Source organism: Emys orbicularis, chromosome 2 (genome assembly GCF_028017835.1).
Source record: "Emys orbicularis isolate rEmyOrb1 chromosome 2, rEmyOrb1.hap1, whole genome shotgun sequence".
In the NCBI taxonomy this organism is placed as follows: Eukaryota; Metazoa; Chordata; order Testudines; family Emydidae; genus Emys; species Emys orbicularis.
The window spans coordinates 262585529-262604242 of NC_088684.1; the positions used below are offsets into that span (position 1 = coordinate 262585529).

An 18714-nucleotide genomic window follows, 5' to 3' on the forward strand; every position below is an offset into this window, starting at 1 on the left:
AGATTTATTCACAGAGCCAGTCAAAGATATATTTTAGTCATTTCTGGTTTAAATTGAGATCCCTTCCCTTTATAACTCACTTATCCTCCGCCATTCCCAAGTCAAGGGTCGTATATACTGACCCAATAGCATATCTTGAAAACTAGAGCCAATCAACAATTTTAAGCATCATTTTCGTTCTCAGTGACCCAGAATTAGTAAAGTTTGACTACATTTATTTCAGAAGCATTTTGGCTGTAGAGCAGTGTATTTAGTAAAAAAATAAAGTAGAAATTTGCCTTTGAGAAGGATTTCACAAAAGATAGCATTGTGCCCTCAGGCCAGATACTGAGGCAACTGGTGGGATTTTCTAAAACATCAAGATGCTTTCAACCTTTACAAATCTGGCCTGTGGTAAATATTTGGGAACCAAGTTCTACAAACAAGTGGTGACGTGAAAAAAGCTGGCTAGAGAGGCAAAATAACCGTTGACAAAGGCAATCGCTATTGGTGGATCAAAAGAAACTAAGTTTTGACACCAAATCAGTCAGCCTTAATGTCACATGACACCATAGAATACATTTGTACATCAAATACAACCCCCCCCCCAAATATTAGAATGAAAAACTAACATATGCCAATACAAACAGGAAGCAGTCCTATAAACACTGTGAGCGGTGATTGCTGAAGCTACTAGCAACTATTAATATTTTCGATTATTTGCTATGAAAGTATCAATTAAATAGCGCAATGACATCCATCTACACAGTGGTAACGAAGGTAAATGATGACGTGCTAAGAGTAATAAAAATAATCGTTTAAAAAAGGAATGAAACTCCATTTACAGCGGATTACAAGAAAAGGGCAGGCCAGCTCAAGGAAACGAGAACAGCAGTTGAGACAAACGTGAACTACTACGAGGCATTATACAGACGTATACATTGATACGGGACTCCTGTAAACACTGACTATTTTAATTTTTGGAGAGGGAAGGTATCTGTAAAGTGTTTCACTGACTCAAGTCTTCTTTAGCAGCTCAATACATCATATCAGAAAGGGAGGGAAGAGCTGCTGGGCAGGTGTTGGGATGCAGTGCGCCTTTGAGCACAGCCCTGGGCAGTGGGTGCACACAGGGCTGCCCAGAGGATTCAGAGGGACTGGGGCAAAGCAATTTTGGGGGCCCCTTCCATAAAAAAAAGTTGCAATACTATATTCTCATGGGGGCCCCTGTGGGGCCCGGGGCAAATTGCCCCACTTGCCCCCCCGGGCGGCCCTGGGTGCACAGCTGCACTGTCCTGTGGAGGGGAAGCAGATGGCTCACTGCACCTGGGTAACTTTCACCCGCTCTGCCCCCCCCCCCGGCTGGGGATTTCCTCTCTGGCCCCTTCTCCTACCCCCAGCCCTGGTTTTACCCCTCGGCCCTGCTCCTTCCCCTGCCCCCAGCTGTTTGCCCCCCGCCTTCCCTGCGCAGCCCCCCTCCGCTGTGCCCCACCGGGAGCAGCGTCACTGGGCGGCCTCAGTGCCCGCGGTTTGTAACCTCGCAGGGAGCCAGGCCTCGTCACAAAGGGGCTGTATATGGGTGCGATCGCTCCCCCTTTAATGCACCGGACTCAGACCTGCGCCGCAGCCCGCAGCGCACAGCGCTACCTGCCAGCCCCAGGCAACCCGAACCGCGAAGCGAGATTCGATCCCTCGACAAGGCCGTGTGCGCATGCGCCACAAGCCTCTGCGCTGCCTCCTCCCTCCCTCCGTAGCCAGAGGGAGCCCCGGGAGCATGCGCCGCAGGCGTGTTCGGCGTTCCCTAGCAACCGTGAACACAACACAGAGACGGAGGGGGAGCTGCCGATAGGCCCCGGCGGCACCCCTGGGCAGTGGGCACCCTTCGCGCGGGTGAGTGGCACGTTCCCCGCGGGGCTGGGGGGTGTCTGTCTGTCGGGGTCAGTGGCCGTCAACGCTCGTGTGTGTCATGTGTGTGGGAGGTGTAACGTCTGTCTGCCTGACTCCTGCCCTTGCAGTGTCTGTGTGCAGGGGTCCCTGCCTGCTCCCAGCCCAGCTGTCCTTAGGGAGGAGGGGGCTCAGTGCCTGGGTGCGTCTGCTTGCTCCGCACAGCTCCCCTCCTCTGATGGTCTTTGGGCTCTGATTGTACATCCTAGTTTGACCTCAGATTTCCCCCATTTAAAAATTCTGGTAAATCTGCTGGTGCCAGCATCACTGGGGCAGCGATGGTTTATATGAGGCAATTTAGGAAAACATTGTATCAAAGCAAGGTCCAGAGACACAGTCTCAGGTAGCTGCAGGAAAGGCTTGGCGTGGCTTGGGTGGGGTGGGCATTGCTGTCCCTAAATCGAATCATTTTCCAGTCTTCATTAGTAGTTCTCAACAACTGGTCTAGGTCAGCAGTGCTGGCACTTCAGCTTCTGTGACTGGTATTCTAAATTGCCTCTTTCTAGACCCAGTCCAAATCCTGCTGAAGTCAGTGTGAGTTCTTTCTATTCTATTGACTTCAAGGGGACCTGGATCAGACCCTTAATGGTGAACTCTAGTAACCTGGAGTCTCTGCCTGCTTCCCTTTCATTTGTAGCTACTCTGTTCTCTTGGGTGGCTTGTGGTCATGTGCCAACTCCAGGCTTCAAAAATCAAGGGTCAAGGTCCCCTAAAAATGAGTTTTTAAAATATTAATTTTACATTCTTTTTATCTTCCTTCTGGCTTTTGAACTTTTAGGGTTCCCATTTTCAAGCTTTTCTCCACAACCACGAGAGATAGAAATTACTTTAAAAAATAAAGTAAAAGCTGAGATTCTCAGATACTCACATGACTCCAGTAAACAGGGCTTTAAGAAAAACACCAAATGTTGCAATACTTGTGATAAAATCTTAAGAGTTGGAAACATTGTGAAAAACCGTGTGAGAATGCACACAATTGAAATGGGAACCAAGAGGCACTGTTTGTTGCAATCAGGATCTTAGTTAGTAAAGTGGTACAGCTGCCTGAAAAGTTAGGAACCTCTGATTTATATGACCCTTTAAAATGGTTTGCATGTGAGGCAGTGGCAGACACTCCTTGTCTTGAGTATTAAAAGTATCCTGCTGCTAATGTACAGAAAGTGATTGCATAACTGCCATGTCTCATTTATTTTAATTCATATTAAAGCAGTTCTTCTTCAAGTCTCTCTCTCTTGGGATGAGGGATTTTGCTGTGTGTCTCAATGTGACATTTAAAATCTCACACATAATTTTTAAAAACCTCCCTCATTCAAATTGTCACAGCTTGGATTCTCCAAGGATATATACTATGTCTGGTGTTATGTAATATGTTAGTTAATGATTTGGAAAAGGGAGAGAACAGTGAGATGGCAAAATTTGTAGATGAGACCAAATTATTTCATTTAATCAAGATTTAAGAAGATTGTGAGGAACTCCTGAGTGACATAGCAAAGCTAGGTGAAGGTGAAAGTCATTGTTGATAAATGAAAGGTAATGTACATTGGAAGAAATACTTTGAACTTTGCAGTCACATGAATGTGTTCTAAATTATCTGTAACCACTCAGGGAAATGACTTGAACAACGTTGTGGACAGCTCGATTAAAACCTCTGCTCAAGGAACTTGGTAGAACCTAAAATTTTATGATGCAACGTTAGAAGTCATTAGTACAAGGTAAACTGGAATTCTGTATTCATTTCTGGTCATCACATCTGAAAAAGATATAACAGACATTGAAGGAGACGAGAGACAACCAACAAATATGATTAGAGGCATGGAAAGACTGCTAAATTAAGAGATTTGGGGTGGGGTGGGGTGGGGTGGGGCAGGCCTGTTTTGAGAGGTGACAATTCAGAGAGAACAATAAAGAAGGATATAAATAAAATGAATAGTGTATAGAAAAGATAAATCATGTACATACATTTACTCAGCCTTATAATACAAGAAAAAGGGGATGGTCTATGAAATTGAAAAGCAACACATTTAAAACTAATGAAATCATGTTTACATAATGCATACTTGACTTGTGGAACTTGTTGCCACAACATATCATGGAGGCTAAGAACATAGAATTAAAAAAGGGATTAAACATTTCTACAGATAATAAGAACATCCACAATTGTGTTAGATTAAAAAAAAACTGTTAGAGATATAAACCCTCATGCTTCAAGGAATTAGTAAACCACTAACAGATGCAAGTTAGGAAGACTGATTTGAGGGCAGGTTTCATGCAACTTCATCTGAAGTATTTGGTACATGCCACTGTCAGAGGCAGGATACTAGACTCCATGAACCTGTTCTGATCCAATATGGTAATTTTGTCTGTTCCTAACAAACCCTGTTGTTGTTTTCTTTTTCTTTCATTTCTACCCATTAATTCAATTTCTTCATTTATTAAACACAGACTATGCTTTGTACTATACAAAACAGAGAAAGATACCATTTTTGCCTCAAATATCCTACAGTCTTAATAGGACTTGACTTGAATGTTTTCAGCTGCACATGTACAGGGATTGAGTGACTCACATACTAATCTCTGTGTCCTCATGATAAACATTTTACTTTGAGTTTTTCTGAAAATAAAATGTAGTAGTTCAGTACTTTTTCAATATACTATTTTTGTCACAGGATAAGGTGACATAGAAGGTTGGTAAAGGGCATATGGATCCTTGTACATCTAGGATGCCTGCTCAGATTTGAGCCAAATGGGTGATTTCTGTGGCCAAGGCCCAGATTGGTGTCATTGGCTGTTTGTTGAATTATCTGAAACGAATTAGTAGACAAGATTCGTTCTTAGTGAAAAAATGTCACAATAGAAAATCCTCGCAATTGGTATCCGATTTGATGGTTTCATAATCCGAGGGTTCAGTGAGCATGAAGACTGAAATCCCCTCTCACTGAGGGCCTCTCTTCAGAAGAGGTCTAAAGTATGTTTGGGGAACAACATGGAAAAAGGTAACCCTACCAATCACTGTTAGTATTGCCAACTCTTGTGATTTTATCACAAGTCTTGTCATATTGGTGTATTTTTAAGACCCTGGATCCTGGAGTCATGTGAGAATCTCAGCTTCCATGAAAAAATAAACAAGTTTCTAGCCCTTATGGTTGTGGAGAAAAGCTTGAAAATATTATTCAAGTGGACACTAAAGGTTCAAAAATCAGAAGGCAAATAAAAAGAACAGTGTGGTGGGGTTTACAGATGATCCCACAGAGAGATTAAGGAAGGGAAGGAGCAGTATTGTCTCAAGAGGGCCCCCTCCTCCCCAGAAACTACAACACATGCTTTCAAATGGAGCAGAGTGAAGGAGTCGCTTTCTGAAGGGAGGAAGCCAGTTTGAATGAGGAGAGGGTGAGGGCCTGGTGTACCGGGTTTGGGAGGTTAGCTCATACATGGGGGACAGGATGTAAGAAAGTTCAGTGATGGGACTGGGAGAAGGAAAGAAAGGGAGTTGCAGGGCTGGCATTACTGTTGGAGCAATAAAAAATGAGACCTGAGATGTAGGCTGGGGCACAGTTATACAGGGCCTTTGATGGTAAAGATGAGAAGTTTAAACTTGATGTGGTAGGCTAGGTTGTAGTAATCAAGGCAGGAGATGACAAGCATTTTAGCTGTTGGGACAGAAAGAAAGAGTTGGATTTCTATAATGTAGAAGAAATACCTAGACTTTATTTAGTCTAATTAGTTTTCATTTTAATTAAGTCAAACTAATTAACATGTTGAAAAAAAAGAATACATTTCTGGGTCCTTCTTAAGAAAAGCTTGAAGCTGGTAGCAAAGGTTGCTGTAACACAGCCACAAGCTCTCCTAGAGCAGGGCATTGTCAGCTCCAGAAGAGGATCAAATGATAAATAACTGCTCAGAAGTTATCCTTACATCCTTCTCTCTCTACCCCCTCTCCATAGGAAGTAATTGCCCCCAGAACTGACCTCTGATTTCTTGACAAAGAGGTAAGTTCCATATCTGGCAGTGCTTCTTTCTTATTCCTTTGCTTTGTCTCACAGCTCACTGCTGCTAGTGCTGCTAGTGCTTGCAGGGTCTTAGGCTGTTCGTTCTTTCATTTGAGTTTTAGATAATGGGTGAAGGGAAGCACTGGAGCCAGTTAGTGCTTTATAAGTGCAAATATCTGATCACACCACAGTGTAAGTTTTTGTCTGGTATTAGAAGTAGACATCTGGTACTGTTTAGGAATAGTTAGTAGGATTTGAGAGTGTGTTTGGACACTGCAAATTTCAATGGACCTTTTCACATTTCACAGTGTAGGTCTTGTGATGGTAACAGCTTTTAGAATGAGAGAGCGATTTTCTGTATCAGTGTGGTTAAAAGATCCTTTACTAGATTCTCAAATTCAAATTGGTGATACTGCTTTTTTATTAATATAGAGTTCCATCTTTAAAAGGGACATACTGACAAGTAGTTCAGATCCAGAATTTGGCCACAATTAAAGTTATAATCTCACTGGAAGGGTGTCTGTATTCTAAATATTTAATTAAAATACATTTATTTTCAAGCTTTTAGAATAATATTAAAAACAATGGAGTCTAAAAAATAGTAAGACCATAAAAGAACAGGAGTGTATTCTTTTTAAGTTAGATGTGTTGCATTTTCCTTTCATTCTAACCTTAAAAGGATCATACTACATAAACCAGTTAGGCAAACTACTTTACAGACTATAAAAAGTTACTGAGTAAGCACACAAGAACGAGGCACTGTATTTTCAGCTGGGGGAAGTTTATTGAACTTTGCATATACTGAAAACTGGAATACAGTTGTTGTTTTTTAGTCCAGGGGCTGAGCAGTGGAAATTGGCAGAAACTGCACTTCTCACTATTACTTGTTTTCTGGTGTTGCTACTTCTCTTAGCTAACAGCTGACTAAAATGTAAAATCCCTCACTTGTCTTTACGAAGCTTTGATATCACAAGTATGGTGATGAGAGAATGAAATAAAGGTTGGATGAGTGGGTGCAAGGGTTAGTCAGAACGCAAAGGAAAGCAAAGGGGGAAATTGCTGACAGTTATAGCAACAGGAACGGAAAACAACCTCTGAAATAAATTCACACTACAGCATTTTGTGTGGGAAATCCTGTGCCTTAGGACTGCTCTACTTTATGCCAGCTGCCTACAACTCCCAGGGTTGTTCTGGAAGGCAGGGGATCACCAGGACATAAGACATCCGAGCCTTGTGATCTTTCCTCCATCCATGCTTCCTGCATTCCAACAACCCTACACCACCTGAGGACTCTCCACAGTATGGGGAGTCCTTCTGAAACCAAATATTCCTGGTTTAGGTTTATTTACCCTACCAGAGAATCTGGTTGCAAATATCATCAGAAACAATTTAAAAAACATTCAAAATAAGGTAAAGTGACAGACTGTACTCTCATATGATCGGAATCTATGTGTGTGGAATTCTTAGCCTTTATCAGCTCTAATAATTGTGGGTTGTATCTTTTCCACCTCTGTTCACCCCAATTGACTGAAATAATTCAGTATAAAAATCACATTTTTTTTAATTAGCAGAAAGCAAAAGGGATCCATATAGATCATTGCCCAGAGTGGCCACTAAACAAAGGGAGCTTTATGGGAACTAAACTGACAATACCATTTGATGACAGAATGTATTGAAACCCAGGATAGTAACTGTAGTGGTGATGTAACTGTCTGTGTAAGGTAATTAAGCTCCTGAAGTGAGGCCAAAGACTGTTAGCCCACTGACTACACAATTCCTTCATGCTAAAGCTCGTTCATATGAATCATACTGCTTTTTAAAATTACCAAGGACCCAAAAACTCTTTGAATATTGTAGGGAAGTGTAGCATTACTTGCATATTCATCTGCATTCTGAGTAAAATCCCATTATAAAATTCTAAGCCCTTGATTCTTCACTGCCTTGAACCTTGTGTAATTATCTATAGCTGTATAAAGTGAATGAAAACACTATCAAGTCAGAATTGAAGTATGTTACACTCACTTTGCACAGATGCATATGACTACACAAGGCGCAAGGCAGCGGAGAAACAGGCTCTGGATTTTTATTAAATAATTTGTTCTGTCTTCTTAGCCCCTGGAAGAGGAAAGGGAAAATCTTCCCCATCCACAGTCACAGAGCCCTGGTCTACACTACGAGTTTAGGTTGAATTTAGCAGCGTTAGATCGATTTAACCCTGCACCCATCCACACAACGAAGCCATTTTTGTCGACTTAAAGGGCTCTTAAAATTGATTTCTGTACTCCTCCCCGATGAGGGGATTAGTGCTGAAATCGACCCTGCTGGGTCGAATTTGGGGTAGTGTGGACACAATTTGACAGTATTGGCCTCCGGGAGCTATCCCAGAGTGCTCCATTGTGACTGCTCTGGACAGCACTCTCAACTCAGATGCACTGGCCAGGTAGACAGGAAAAGCCCCGCGAACTTTTGAATTTCATTTCCGGTTTGGCCAGCATAGCAAGCTGAGCAGCACAGGTGACCATGGAGTCCCAGAATCGCAAAAGAGCTCCAGCATGGACCGAACGGGAGGTACTGCATCTGATCGCTGTGTGGGGAGACAAATCCGTGCTATCCGAACTCCGTTCCAAAAGACAAAATGCTGGAATATTTGAAAAAATCTGCAAGGGCATGAAGGACGGAGGTTATAACAGGGACCTGCAGCAGTGCCGCGTGAAGCCTACCAAAGAACCAGAGAGGCAAACAGCTGCTCCGGGTCAGAGCCCCAGACATGCCGCTTCTATGATGAGCGGCATGCCATTCTAGGGGGTGCCCCTACAACTACCCCACCCCTGTGCTTCCCTCCTCCCCCACCCTTCCTGGGCTACCTTGGCAGTTATCCCCCCATTTGTGTGACGAATTAATAAAGAATGCATGAATGTGAAACAACAATGACTTTATTCCCTCTGCAAGCGGAGATCAAAGGGGGGAGGGGAGGGCGGTTGTCTTACAGGGACATAGAGTGAACCAAGGGGGCGGGTTTTCATCAAGGAGAAACAAACAGAACTTTCACACCATAGCCTGACCAGTCATGAAACTGGTTTTCAAAGCTTCTCTGATGCACAGCGCGCCCTGCTGTGCTCTTCTAACTGCCCTCGTGTCTGGCTGCCAATCAGCGGCCAGGCGATTTGCCTCAACCTCCCACCCCGCCATAAACGTTTCCCCCTTACTCTCACAGATATTGTGGAGCACACAGCAAGCAGTAATAACAATGGGAATATTGGTTTCGCTGAGGTCTAACCGAGTCAGTAAACTGCGCCAGCGAGCTTTTAAACGTCCAAAGGCACATTCTGCGCTTGCTCAACCTATAGTTGAACTGCTCCTTACTACTGTCCAGGCTTCATGAGCCATGGGAGCAAGGGGTAGGCTGGGGTAGGTGTGACCGCGTGGTGCTGCTGGCTGGGAGAGCAGCCTGCAGCAGAAGCCTCCAGCTGGCATGATATTCCAGGCAGGACTGAATCTCCATTAGACGAAACTTAAAGAAGAGAATGACCTGGAGTCATTCCCATTTTTGTCCAGGCGCCTCCCGACCGACCTCACTGAGGCCGGCCAGGAGCACCCATGTCTGCCCAGGCGCCCCCGACCAACCTAACCGAGGTCGGCCAGGAGCACCCATGGGACGATGATGACTGCTAGCAGTTGTATTGTACCGTCCGCAAAGCAAGGCAAGGGGATGCTGCTGTGTAGCACTGCAGTACCGCGTCTGCCAGCAGCACCCAGGAGACATACGGTGACAGTGAGCTGAGCGGGCTCCATGCTTGCCGTGGTATGTCGTCTGCACGGGTAACCCAGGAAAAAAGCTGAGAAATGATTTTTTGCTGTTGCTTTCACGGAGGGAGGAAGGGAGGGGGGCCTGACGACATGTACCCAGAACCACCCGCGACAATGTTTTTGCCCCATCAGGCATTGGGAGCTCAACCCAGAATTCCAATGGGCGGCGGAGACTGCGGGAACTGTGGGATAGCTACCACAGCGCAACACTCCGAAAGTCAACACTAGCCTCGGTACTGTGGATGCACACCGCCGACTTAATGCGCTTAGTGGGGACACACAATCGACTGTATCAAATCGACTTCTAAAAAATCGACTTCTATTAAATCGACCTAATTTCGTAGTGTAGACATACCCAGAGTGTTGTTATTCCACTGCTAGTGAATGCCAGTGTGTGTTTGTAGAGTTGCCTGTCTATATTTGTATGGGTAATTACTGCAACCATCCATGGAAAAATATATGCAACTAAATGCCCATTTTCATGTGATAAATGGGTACACAGTTTTGTGCATGCATGTGAACCTAAACCTACAGAAAAGTTAATCCTTAATATATTTCCTATATGCGAACAACAACTACCACTACAAACTGACCTTGTCGTATCACATTGCCTTCCAATCTGGTGTCTCTTTCTTAATCACTTTTCGGAGGTATATTTTGTTGGCATTTAAGCTTCTCCAAATGTGATCAAGTGTTAAGAAGTTTGTTCTGTGGCACAAATATAAAATTGCTGTCTTCAAGGGATGACTTTCAGCCAAAGAAATTACTGTTGCTCCGTGCAAAAGAGTCCTTTAAGATTTGTCTAGACTGGCTAGGTGGGACAAACAGGTGGGAGAGCCTGTCTTAAAAGCTTCTGTACAACATCCCTGGTGAACTAGGTCCTAAGACACACAAGATCACTTGTTTGTTTATTAACTGCTTTTTTTGTTTGTTTGTTTGTTTGTTTTTAGAATGGGTAAAAAAGTAAAGAAGGAAGTGGAGCCTCCTCCCAAGGATGTGGTAAGTTTATAAAATGCTATGTGCTGTGAAATGAACATATTACACAATTATAGGCCCCAATCATACCCTTCTTACACAGTCCCTTACTCCCACTAACTTCCGCATGCATTCTAAAAATGTCTCATAAAGAAGATCCCATTTCTGCTTTCTTTGGATGGTATGCAAAACAATGACCAGGCATATGTTGTTTTTATGAAGAGTGTTATCTTTGGCGGGGTTTGTAAACAGTAATGTCTGAAACAATCCAAGCTTCATTTTTCTCTAAGTTCTATATGCTCCCCTCCCACTGTAAACATCAGAGGAAGGGGAAAACCAAAAACTCCATGGCATTCAAACTGTGGGGACTGGCACATTCTCATCTCAATGGGGATAGCTGTGTAGCAGTGTGGATGGCTTTGTTACTGCACAGACCTCAAGGATTTACAGATGTTTCAAGCTCTAGCACTGTGGATTCTGTGTTATCTGCAGTCAGCCTCTGCACATTACTGCCCATTTCCCCCTCTCCCTTAGTGACGTGGGTCCTTTAGGAGTCATGTTGCTATTGGCTGTCTCCAGTGGCTGTGAAGTATTCCCCTTTTGGGGGGAAAGATGGGAGAGGTGGTAGAAGCTATGGACGAGAGTTAATGGCACATTGCATGAAAAATCCACTGAATTTTTATGGGAAGCATGCCACATAGAGTGGCTGCTCCTTGGCTCTGCCAGTTGCCTACAGGCTTGCAAAGCCTGGACCTCAGAGTAGTTGTGTGGAGGGGCTTTTATGGGCTCCTGGGGAGGATGGAAGAATGCTGTGTTGATTCCATTACTCCCTCAGTCTTGCTGCTGTTTTTGGGTTATTTCTGCCCTCTTTTCATTTCATTTGCTCCCATATACACTGTGGAAGGGAACACATAGTCCAAACTTAGCTTTTCATTGGTTATTGGTGCCTTAGCAGGATCCCCTTTATGTAGCTTTCTTTTTAGAGCTCGTAGAGTCCTCTCTTTCCACTACCCACTGTGGGCCAGATCCAATGTCCATTGAAGTCAATGGGTGCTGGCTCAGGTCTTGTGTCAGCAGCCCATCCCTGTAATCTGATGAATTTTGCTTAGTTATAGGTGCCTGGCTCTATCCCTGCAGGATGTGAGTAACACAACTTCCTTCCAAGCTTTACAACCCAGAAACTTGCAGAAACATTGCTTGCTTCCCTTATGATTAGCAAGTTTTCTAGGAAACAGTGGAATTTTATTGAAAAATGGAAAATATTCATTTAGAGCACTCATCAAAACAGAGTGGCCAATCTGTTAGGGGCTTCATGGTGAATAGTACCTTGATTTCCTTGTACATTTTTCCATTAACGTTTAGATAATAAATTATACATTTATATTGTGGTAGTGTCCAAAGGCCACAACCAGTTGGGGCCCTATTATGTAATGCTCTGAGCAAATATAATAAACAATCCATGCTCCTTAGGAAACATCTCTAAGAAAACCATAATATGGTTTGATGTCTCCACTTCCATTAGGTTTGTACTCTCCGATGAGATGCTAGAAATGTCATCCATCTCAATTACAGAAACCTGTGAACTGCAGTGCTTTAAAATTTCATTTAATTTTTATACACCCTATGCATTGGGCAGGTGGTTGCTTATTGAACCCAATGGACTTCCAGTATTTTATTCAAGCTTTACCTCTGTCTTCAAGCATAGGACTCTAGTAGTTGAGCTGTCCTATACATGTTGTCAAGGGGGAAATTTTACAAGCAACCCATGTAGAATTAGATTAGAATATTGAATTTACAATTTGTAAATTTTGATCTGAAATCAGGCCTGCCTCAGAGAAATATATTGTTATAAAATAATGATTTCTCTGAAGATCACATAGGACTCATTTACAGAAATGTTTTGGGCAGGAGTAGTACATCTTTGAACTTGGACTGGAATTGATAGTGTGGGAAAGTCATCTATTTGTTCCCCGGGGGCACTAAGAATAGCAATGCAGATTATGTTGCTACCCTTTGCATTACAGAGGCAAAGAGGGAGGAACAACTTATTAATATATCTGGTACTGTAAATTATTGTAAAAAATATTAAATAGTTTCTTTAAACATATTCCACTTTGAAAAGTCTCAGGTCTCCACATTTGTGTTTAATTCTTTGTGTCTTTTGGGGACTAACAATCTACATTCTAGAATTAGAATTATATATTCTAGTGATAATAACAAAGTAATAAATTGATAATATAGAAGGTCCAGATAACTTGTATCCATGAGTTTTAAAAGAGCTTGCTGGACCATTAATGTTGCTTTTCAATGTCTTGGAACACTGGGGAGGTTCCAGGAGATGAAGAAAGGTAATGTGCCAATATTTTAAAAGGGTAAATGGGATGACCTGAGTAATTATGGGTCTGTTAGTCTTACATCGATCCCGGGCAAGTTAGTGGAGCAGTTGATAAGAGACTTGATTAATAAAGAAGTAAACGAGGATTATGTAATAAATACCAGTCGATATGGGTTTATGAAAAATCCACCATGTCAAACAAACTTGATCTCTCCTTTTTTGTTGATGAGATTACAAGTTCGATAGATAAAGGTAGTAGTGTTGATGTAATATAGTTGAACTTCTTTAAGGCATTTGACTTTGTACCACATGATATTTTGATTAAAAAACTAGAACAATATGGCACATATTAAATTGATTGAAATCTGGATATCTGATAGGTTTCCAAATGTAACCATAAAAAGGGAATCATCATCAAATGGATGTATTTCTAGTGGGGTTGCACAGGGAAAGGTTCTTGGCCCTGCACTATTTAACATTTTTATCAATGACCTGGAAGAGAACATAAAATCATCACTGATAAAGTTTGCAGATGACACAAAGATTGGGGAAGTGATAAATAATGAAGAGGACAAGTCACTGATACAGAATGCTCTGGCTTGCTTAGTAAGCTGGGTGCAAGTAAACAGTATGCATTTGAATATATCCTTCTTATTGAATGCGGAGCTTGCCAAGCCAATTCGCAGCAGCCTCAGCATAGTGCAGAGCCCTCAGACCCACCATCAAATGTGATAAAAGGGCAATCGTCATTGATGAGAGACATTGTCTGTTTTTGGCCACTGCTGCATGTGGGATCCTTGTACTGGCTCCAGGTGTACAGGCCTGCCCATTGACCTTGGCCCATTGGAAATTGGTTCAGAAGGGCTCACGAGTGACATGGCAAATCAAAGCTGGGCACACAATTGGGTCATTTGTAAGAGACTGATTTCTGATGTCAGCTGAAGACCATTCTTTGTGTCATATTGACATCACAGAGAAATCTGGGTAGGACAAGTTGGCTCACGAAGGGTGCCTCGACGACAGGCGCACTCATGGATGGTCAAAGAGGTCTGTGTATATTGGTAGGCCTTGGTTTGCTCTGATCTTCTCAACCATTCTGGCTGTAGCATTCTCACGACGTATGTGGGAGGAGTGACGTTGCTTAACACAGGGAGTCACAATACTGGTGTGGGTCAAATTGTCTCAGTTGCAATGTGCATGGTTGAGTGTAGGTGTGTGTCAACCAACTTGACTAAATGTAAATGTATACATCTAGGTAATATCAGGGAAGTTGCTGGCCTGCTCCCTGACTAACTTTGCTGCTAGGCAATCAATGAGCCCAGCTACACAGCCTTGGAAATGACAGGGTGGCCACAACCCTTGGTTGCCTGCTGGTTTAGCAGTCCTGTTTATAAGTCTGGACTCACAGCAGATCAGTAGCTGCTCAACACATACCCAGGGCCGGCTCTACCATTTTTGCCGCCCCAAGCAAAAAAAAAAGCCGCTCGGACTGCCGCCCCAAGAATGGACGGAATGCCGTCCCTTAGCATGTGCCGCCCCAGGCACGTGCTTCCTCCGCTGGTGCCTGGAGCCAGCCCTGCACATGCCATCCCTGGAGCTGAACTTGCCCTTGTTCCAGTTCCTGCTCCAGCCCCTGCTCCCCTACAGCTTCCAACTTGTACCTTCGATTTCTGGCTTATGACCTTGGTTTACCCTCCAGTTCTGGCATTTGGCTTCTGTCCCTCCAGTACTGACCCTCATTTCATTTCCTGGACTCTGCCCACTCTGTACCCAGCTCAAACCAGTAGGCCGAACTCTTGCTTCCACCACTAGGGCCTGACCGCCCATGGCTCAGTCGGCTACAGTTTGAGTAGCCCAATACAAAAGGCTAGGGCCCCACCTCGCTGGCATGGACCCTACTCAGACCAGTTTTTCTCTGGTAGAGTTGGTGGGGGTCATACAGAACTTGCAGACACAGGTGTCCATCTGCAGGCACAAATGCTGCCCTACAAGCCCAGGTGGCTTCGCCAGCAACCCTGACTCCTCCCCCCAGGGAGCCAAAAGTTCCACTCCCATAGAAGTTTAGTGGTGATCGTGGTCAGATCTGAGGTTTCCTAAAACAGTGCTGGCTTCTCTTCTTGCTACACCCCCACTCTTTCCTCACAGACCAGGCCTGAGTGGGGCTCATCATTAGTCTGCTCACTGGGGAGACTTAGTCCTCGGCCTCCCCACTCTTGGAACAGTCTAGCCCTCTTCTGGGCCAGTTGCAGCAGTTCATTAAGGCTATGTCACTTATCTTTGGTGAACCCCCCCCCCCCACACCCAAACTGCTGAAGCAGCGCTGCATATGCATCAGCAAGGGGTATCAGTGAGCTCCCCAATACACTACTGAATTCCGTTGCCTCTCTGCAGATACTGAATGGAATTAGGCTGCACAGCGTCATCAGTTTCATATTAGCTTGAACAATGGAATAAACAACGAACTGGCGCAGGTCAAGCCGCCGTCCCATCTTGATGATCCGGTCGACCTATGTATCAGAATTGACATCTGCCTTACTGACCAGTGCCATGAACATAGCCCTGACAATGTCCCAGCCGTCCACTTCTCAATCACCCACCCTGTGCTGGAAACTGGAACCCCTGCAGATAGACCAGACCTGGCCGTGCCAGTCTGAGGCTGAGAAGAATCAATGCCGAACTTTGGGCCTGTGTCTGTATTGTGGGGTGTCATGGGGTTCGGCATGCAGTTCAGACCAATGAGGGATTCTGTCATCACTTGCCCTGCAACCCTGGGTGCCTTACAATGCTTACTGCTGTAACTCCTAGCCTGGGATGCTCACAGCCAGCCACAAGCATATAGGTCAGATCCTGAGTGTCTGCATATAACTGCAGCCCCGGTCCAGCAGCTCTGACCCCAGCAGCCTGCCAGCAATACACCAGTCACACTCCCTAGTCTCTACCAGCATTAGTTACTACTTGTCAAGTGACCCCAACACATTCCCAGTCCCAAATTTTCCAAAAATTAATTTTCAAAGCAATGAATAGATCAAGTTACACTAAATTCAATCTTTGGATGTATGAACTCCCATGACAGCTGCGCTCCAGTGGGACTATACAGAGCTCAAAGCTCAGGATGAAACATGAGAAATCTGGGGACAAAGTGGACACTTTACCTTGTCTGCAATGTCCAGCCCTCTTCTGGGCAGTTCAGAGAAATGATAAGGTTTGTTTGTTCCTTTACAGAGACAAAAGCACATCACAGCTTATTAACTTAACTGGGGTAAATACAACCTTCCCTTCAAACACAGCATTGAGTTGGTTTATAGTAAAAATTAAACACATTTATTAATGATAGGACATAGGTTAAGTGATGCCAAGTAAAAGAAATAGAAGTAGAGATGGTTACAAGCAAATAAAAGTGAAAACACACATCTAAAAGTCTAAAACTTAATCTACCAAAGTACAGGCTTTGTTTAAGATGATTTCTCTCGTCAATATTCCTTCTTCCCAGCCATGGCTGACTTTCACTCAGTCAGGATCTTCCACAGAAGCACAAGGGGCTGTTTCCCCTTGTCTTTCTAGATGAAAGTTCTTTGCCTAAGCAGGTTTCTCACTTATATTCCATTTCCAGAGACTTCAACCTCCCATGATTGAAGAATCCATCTTTCTCAGCTTGCAAGAGTTCTGTTCCCTCATGTCTGTCTAGTCATGGATGCTAAAGATGGCTTTTGGCTTTGCTTGTATCTTCCAAAGTTCAATGACCATGTTTCAAAAGGCAGGATGATGTCCTGCTTAGTATAGATGTGACATTCCCTCTTCTCTACTGACCTGTTTCTCCCTGTGTTTGTAAAGCCTAATGTCAAAGAGTATCCATAATTCCGTATATAGTGTTAATACATACATTTTACAATGATATTAATCACCAATTTGTCATAGGCTTTCACAAAACACTTCTCTCAATAAACATTTGTAATGCAGTAATATTGTATACAATCAGTTGATTCAATTGCATATCACTTGAGGTTCAGACCCCCTGTTTTTATAGCCCAAATAAAATTTCTCTTGCCTGCTGGAAGCTGTCTCCTTCCCTGCTTGATAGCTTTGTTTACCTAATATGTGAATGGACCTTTATTGTTTCTGCATGACGACTGGCCTGGTCAGAGAAGCAGATACACATTCCTTTGTCTAGAACAGACCTGTTTACCAACTCCCCCTGACATGCCTGGTTTAAGCACATTTTAATCACCATTCCAGCATATATCCATAATTTAAATTTACACTATGTACCTACATCGCACAAGAATATTAATGATCAATGAGTTAGTTTTCCAATGACATATTACATGACAGCTATTAGATGCAGATTGTGACATATGTGAATTGGGATACACTGAACCAGTCAGTCCAGATGAAACTCATTACCTGATACCAGTGAACCCCTTGCCCTCTGATATTGGGATGCTCTTAGGGTCACATGGGTGCAGTGGACACTTTGCCCTGAGATGCCCTGCTAAGGTCAGACCAGTTTCAAGGTCAGGAAACACCAACCCTGATAAGGGGGTCTGGGCTGGGCCAGTCGCTTCCTTGTGCCCCTGTTGGATTGGCAGCAGCTGCGAATCCACCCTTGAAGTATCTCTGACTGCCGTTATAGCTGCTACTCCTGACGAGCCCCGTGGTCTATCGGGAGACTCTGGTCAACAGTAGAGTTTCTCAGCTACATCATCTCCCCTGAAGGGTTGGCCAAGGACCCACACAAAGTGACAGTCACCATCAACTGGATGTTACCCAGGGACACCCAGGGGCTGCAATCATTTTGCGTTTCACCAATTTCTATATGTGGTTCATCAAGGGTTTCTCAGGGATGGTGGCCCCAATCACAGCCCCCTTTATAAGGGAGTCTGTTTTTCTTGCCCCCATAGGTGTAAGCAGCTTTTTTGAGTGCCTAAAGCAGAAATTCATCACAGCCCCCATTTTGGTTCACCCCAAACTGGGCTGGCCATTTCCAGTAGAAACGGATGCCTTGAACTTCGGGCTGGGAGCAGACCTCTCCCAAACGGCAGCCTCAAATAGTCAGCTTCACCCCTGTGCTTTTTACTCATACAAGCCCATCCCAGCAGAGAAAAAATGATGACATCCTCGATATAGAGCTAGTGGGCATCAAAACAGCCTTTGAGGAATGGCGGCATCTTATGGAGGGTACCAGGTTCCCAATCTAAGTCCTCACTGAGCACAAAAATCTGGAATTCCTGAAGATGCTTCAGCACCTAAAGCAACAGGCCCACTGGATCCTCGTCTTCACACGATTCGACTTTGTGGTGACCTACCAACCTGGGACCAGGAATGGGAAGGCAAATGCATCATCCTGAAAGGGGGAGTGTTGTGAACCAGACCCAGAGTTGTGAGAATCCACAATTCTCAAACTGTCAAATTTCATCTCAGGTACCATGACCTGCTCTTCTCCGTACATTCCCTGGTGCACAACAATCCCCTTGCAGTTCAGTTCTACTAAGCCCTGGACAGTGCCAATGCCCAGACTGCCTTGACATTCACTCTCCGTGATGGAATTCTGTATCGGAAGGGACGCATCTATGTACCCGACGGGTGACCCAGTCTGCAAGTCCGATGAATCTGACATGATGCTTCTCTGGCAGGTCACTTCAGTCTATTCAAGACCCAGGCCCTGGTGTCAAGAAGTTTCTGGTGGCTGGC

The 18714-nt window shown here is 44.1% G+C and overlaps 1 protein-coding gene across 1 annotated transcript in view; it reads left to right on the forward strand.

Annotated features, from left to right (window-relative positions):
- The first annotated feature begins 729 nt into the window (after positions 1-729).
- The window catches only part of ARMC3 (armadillo repeat containing 3), a 102104-nt gene continuing 84119 nt past the window's right edge, over positions 730-18714 (forward strand). Inside the window, exon 1 of the mRNA XM_065398468.1 lies at positions 730-759. Coding sequence (XP_065254540.1) covers positions 730-759 — 30 coding nt within the window. The remainder of the gene's footprint in view (positions 760-18714) is intronic.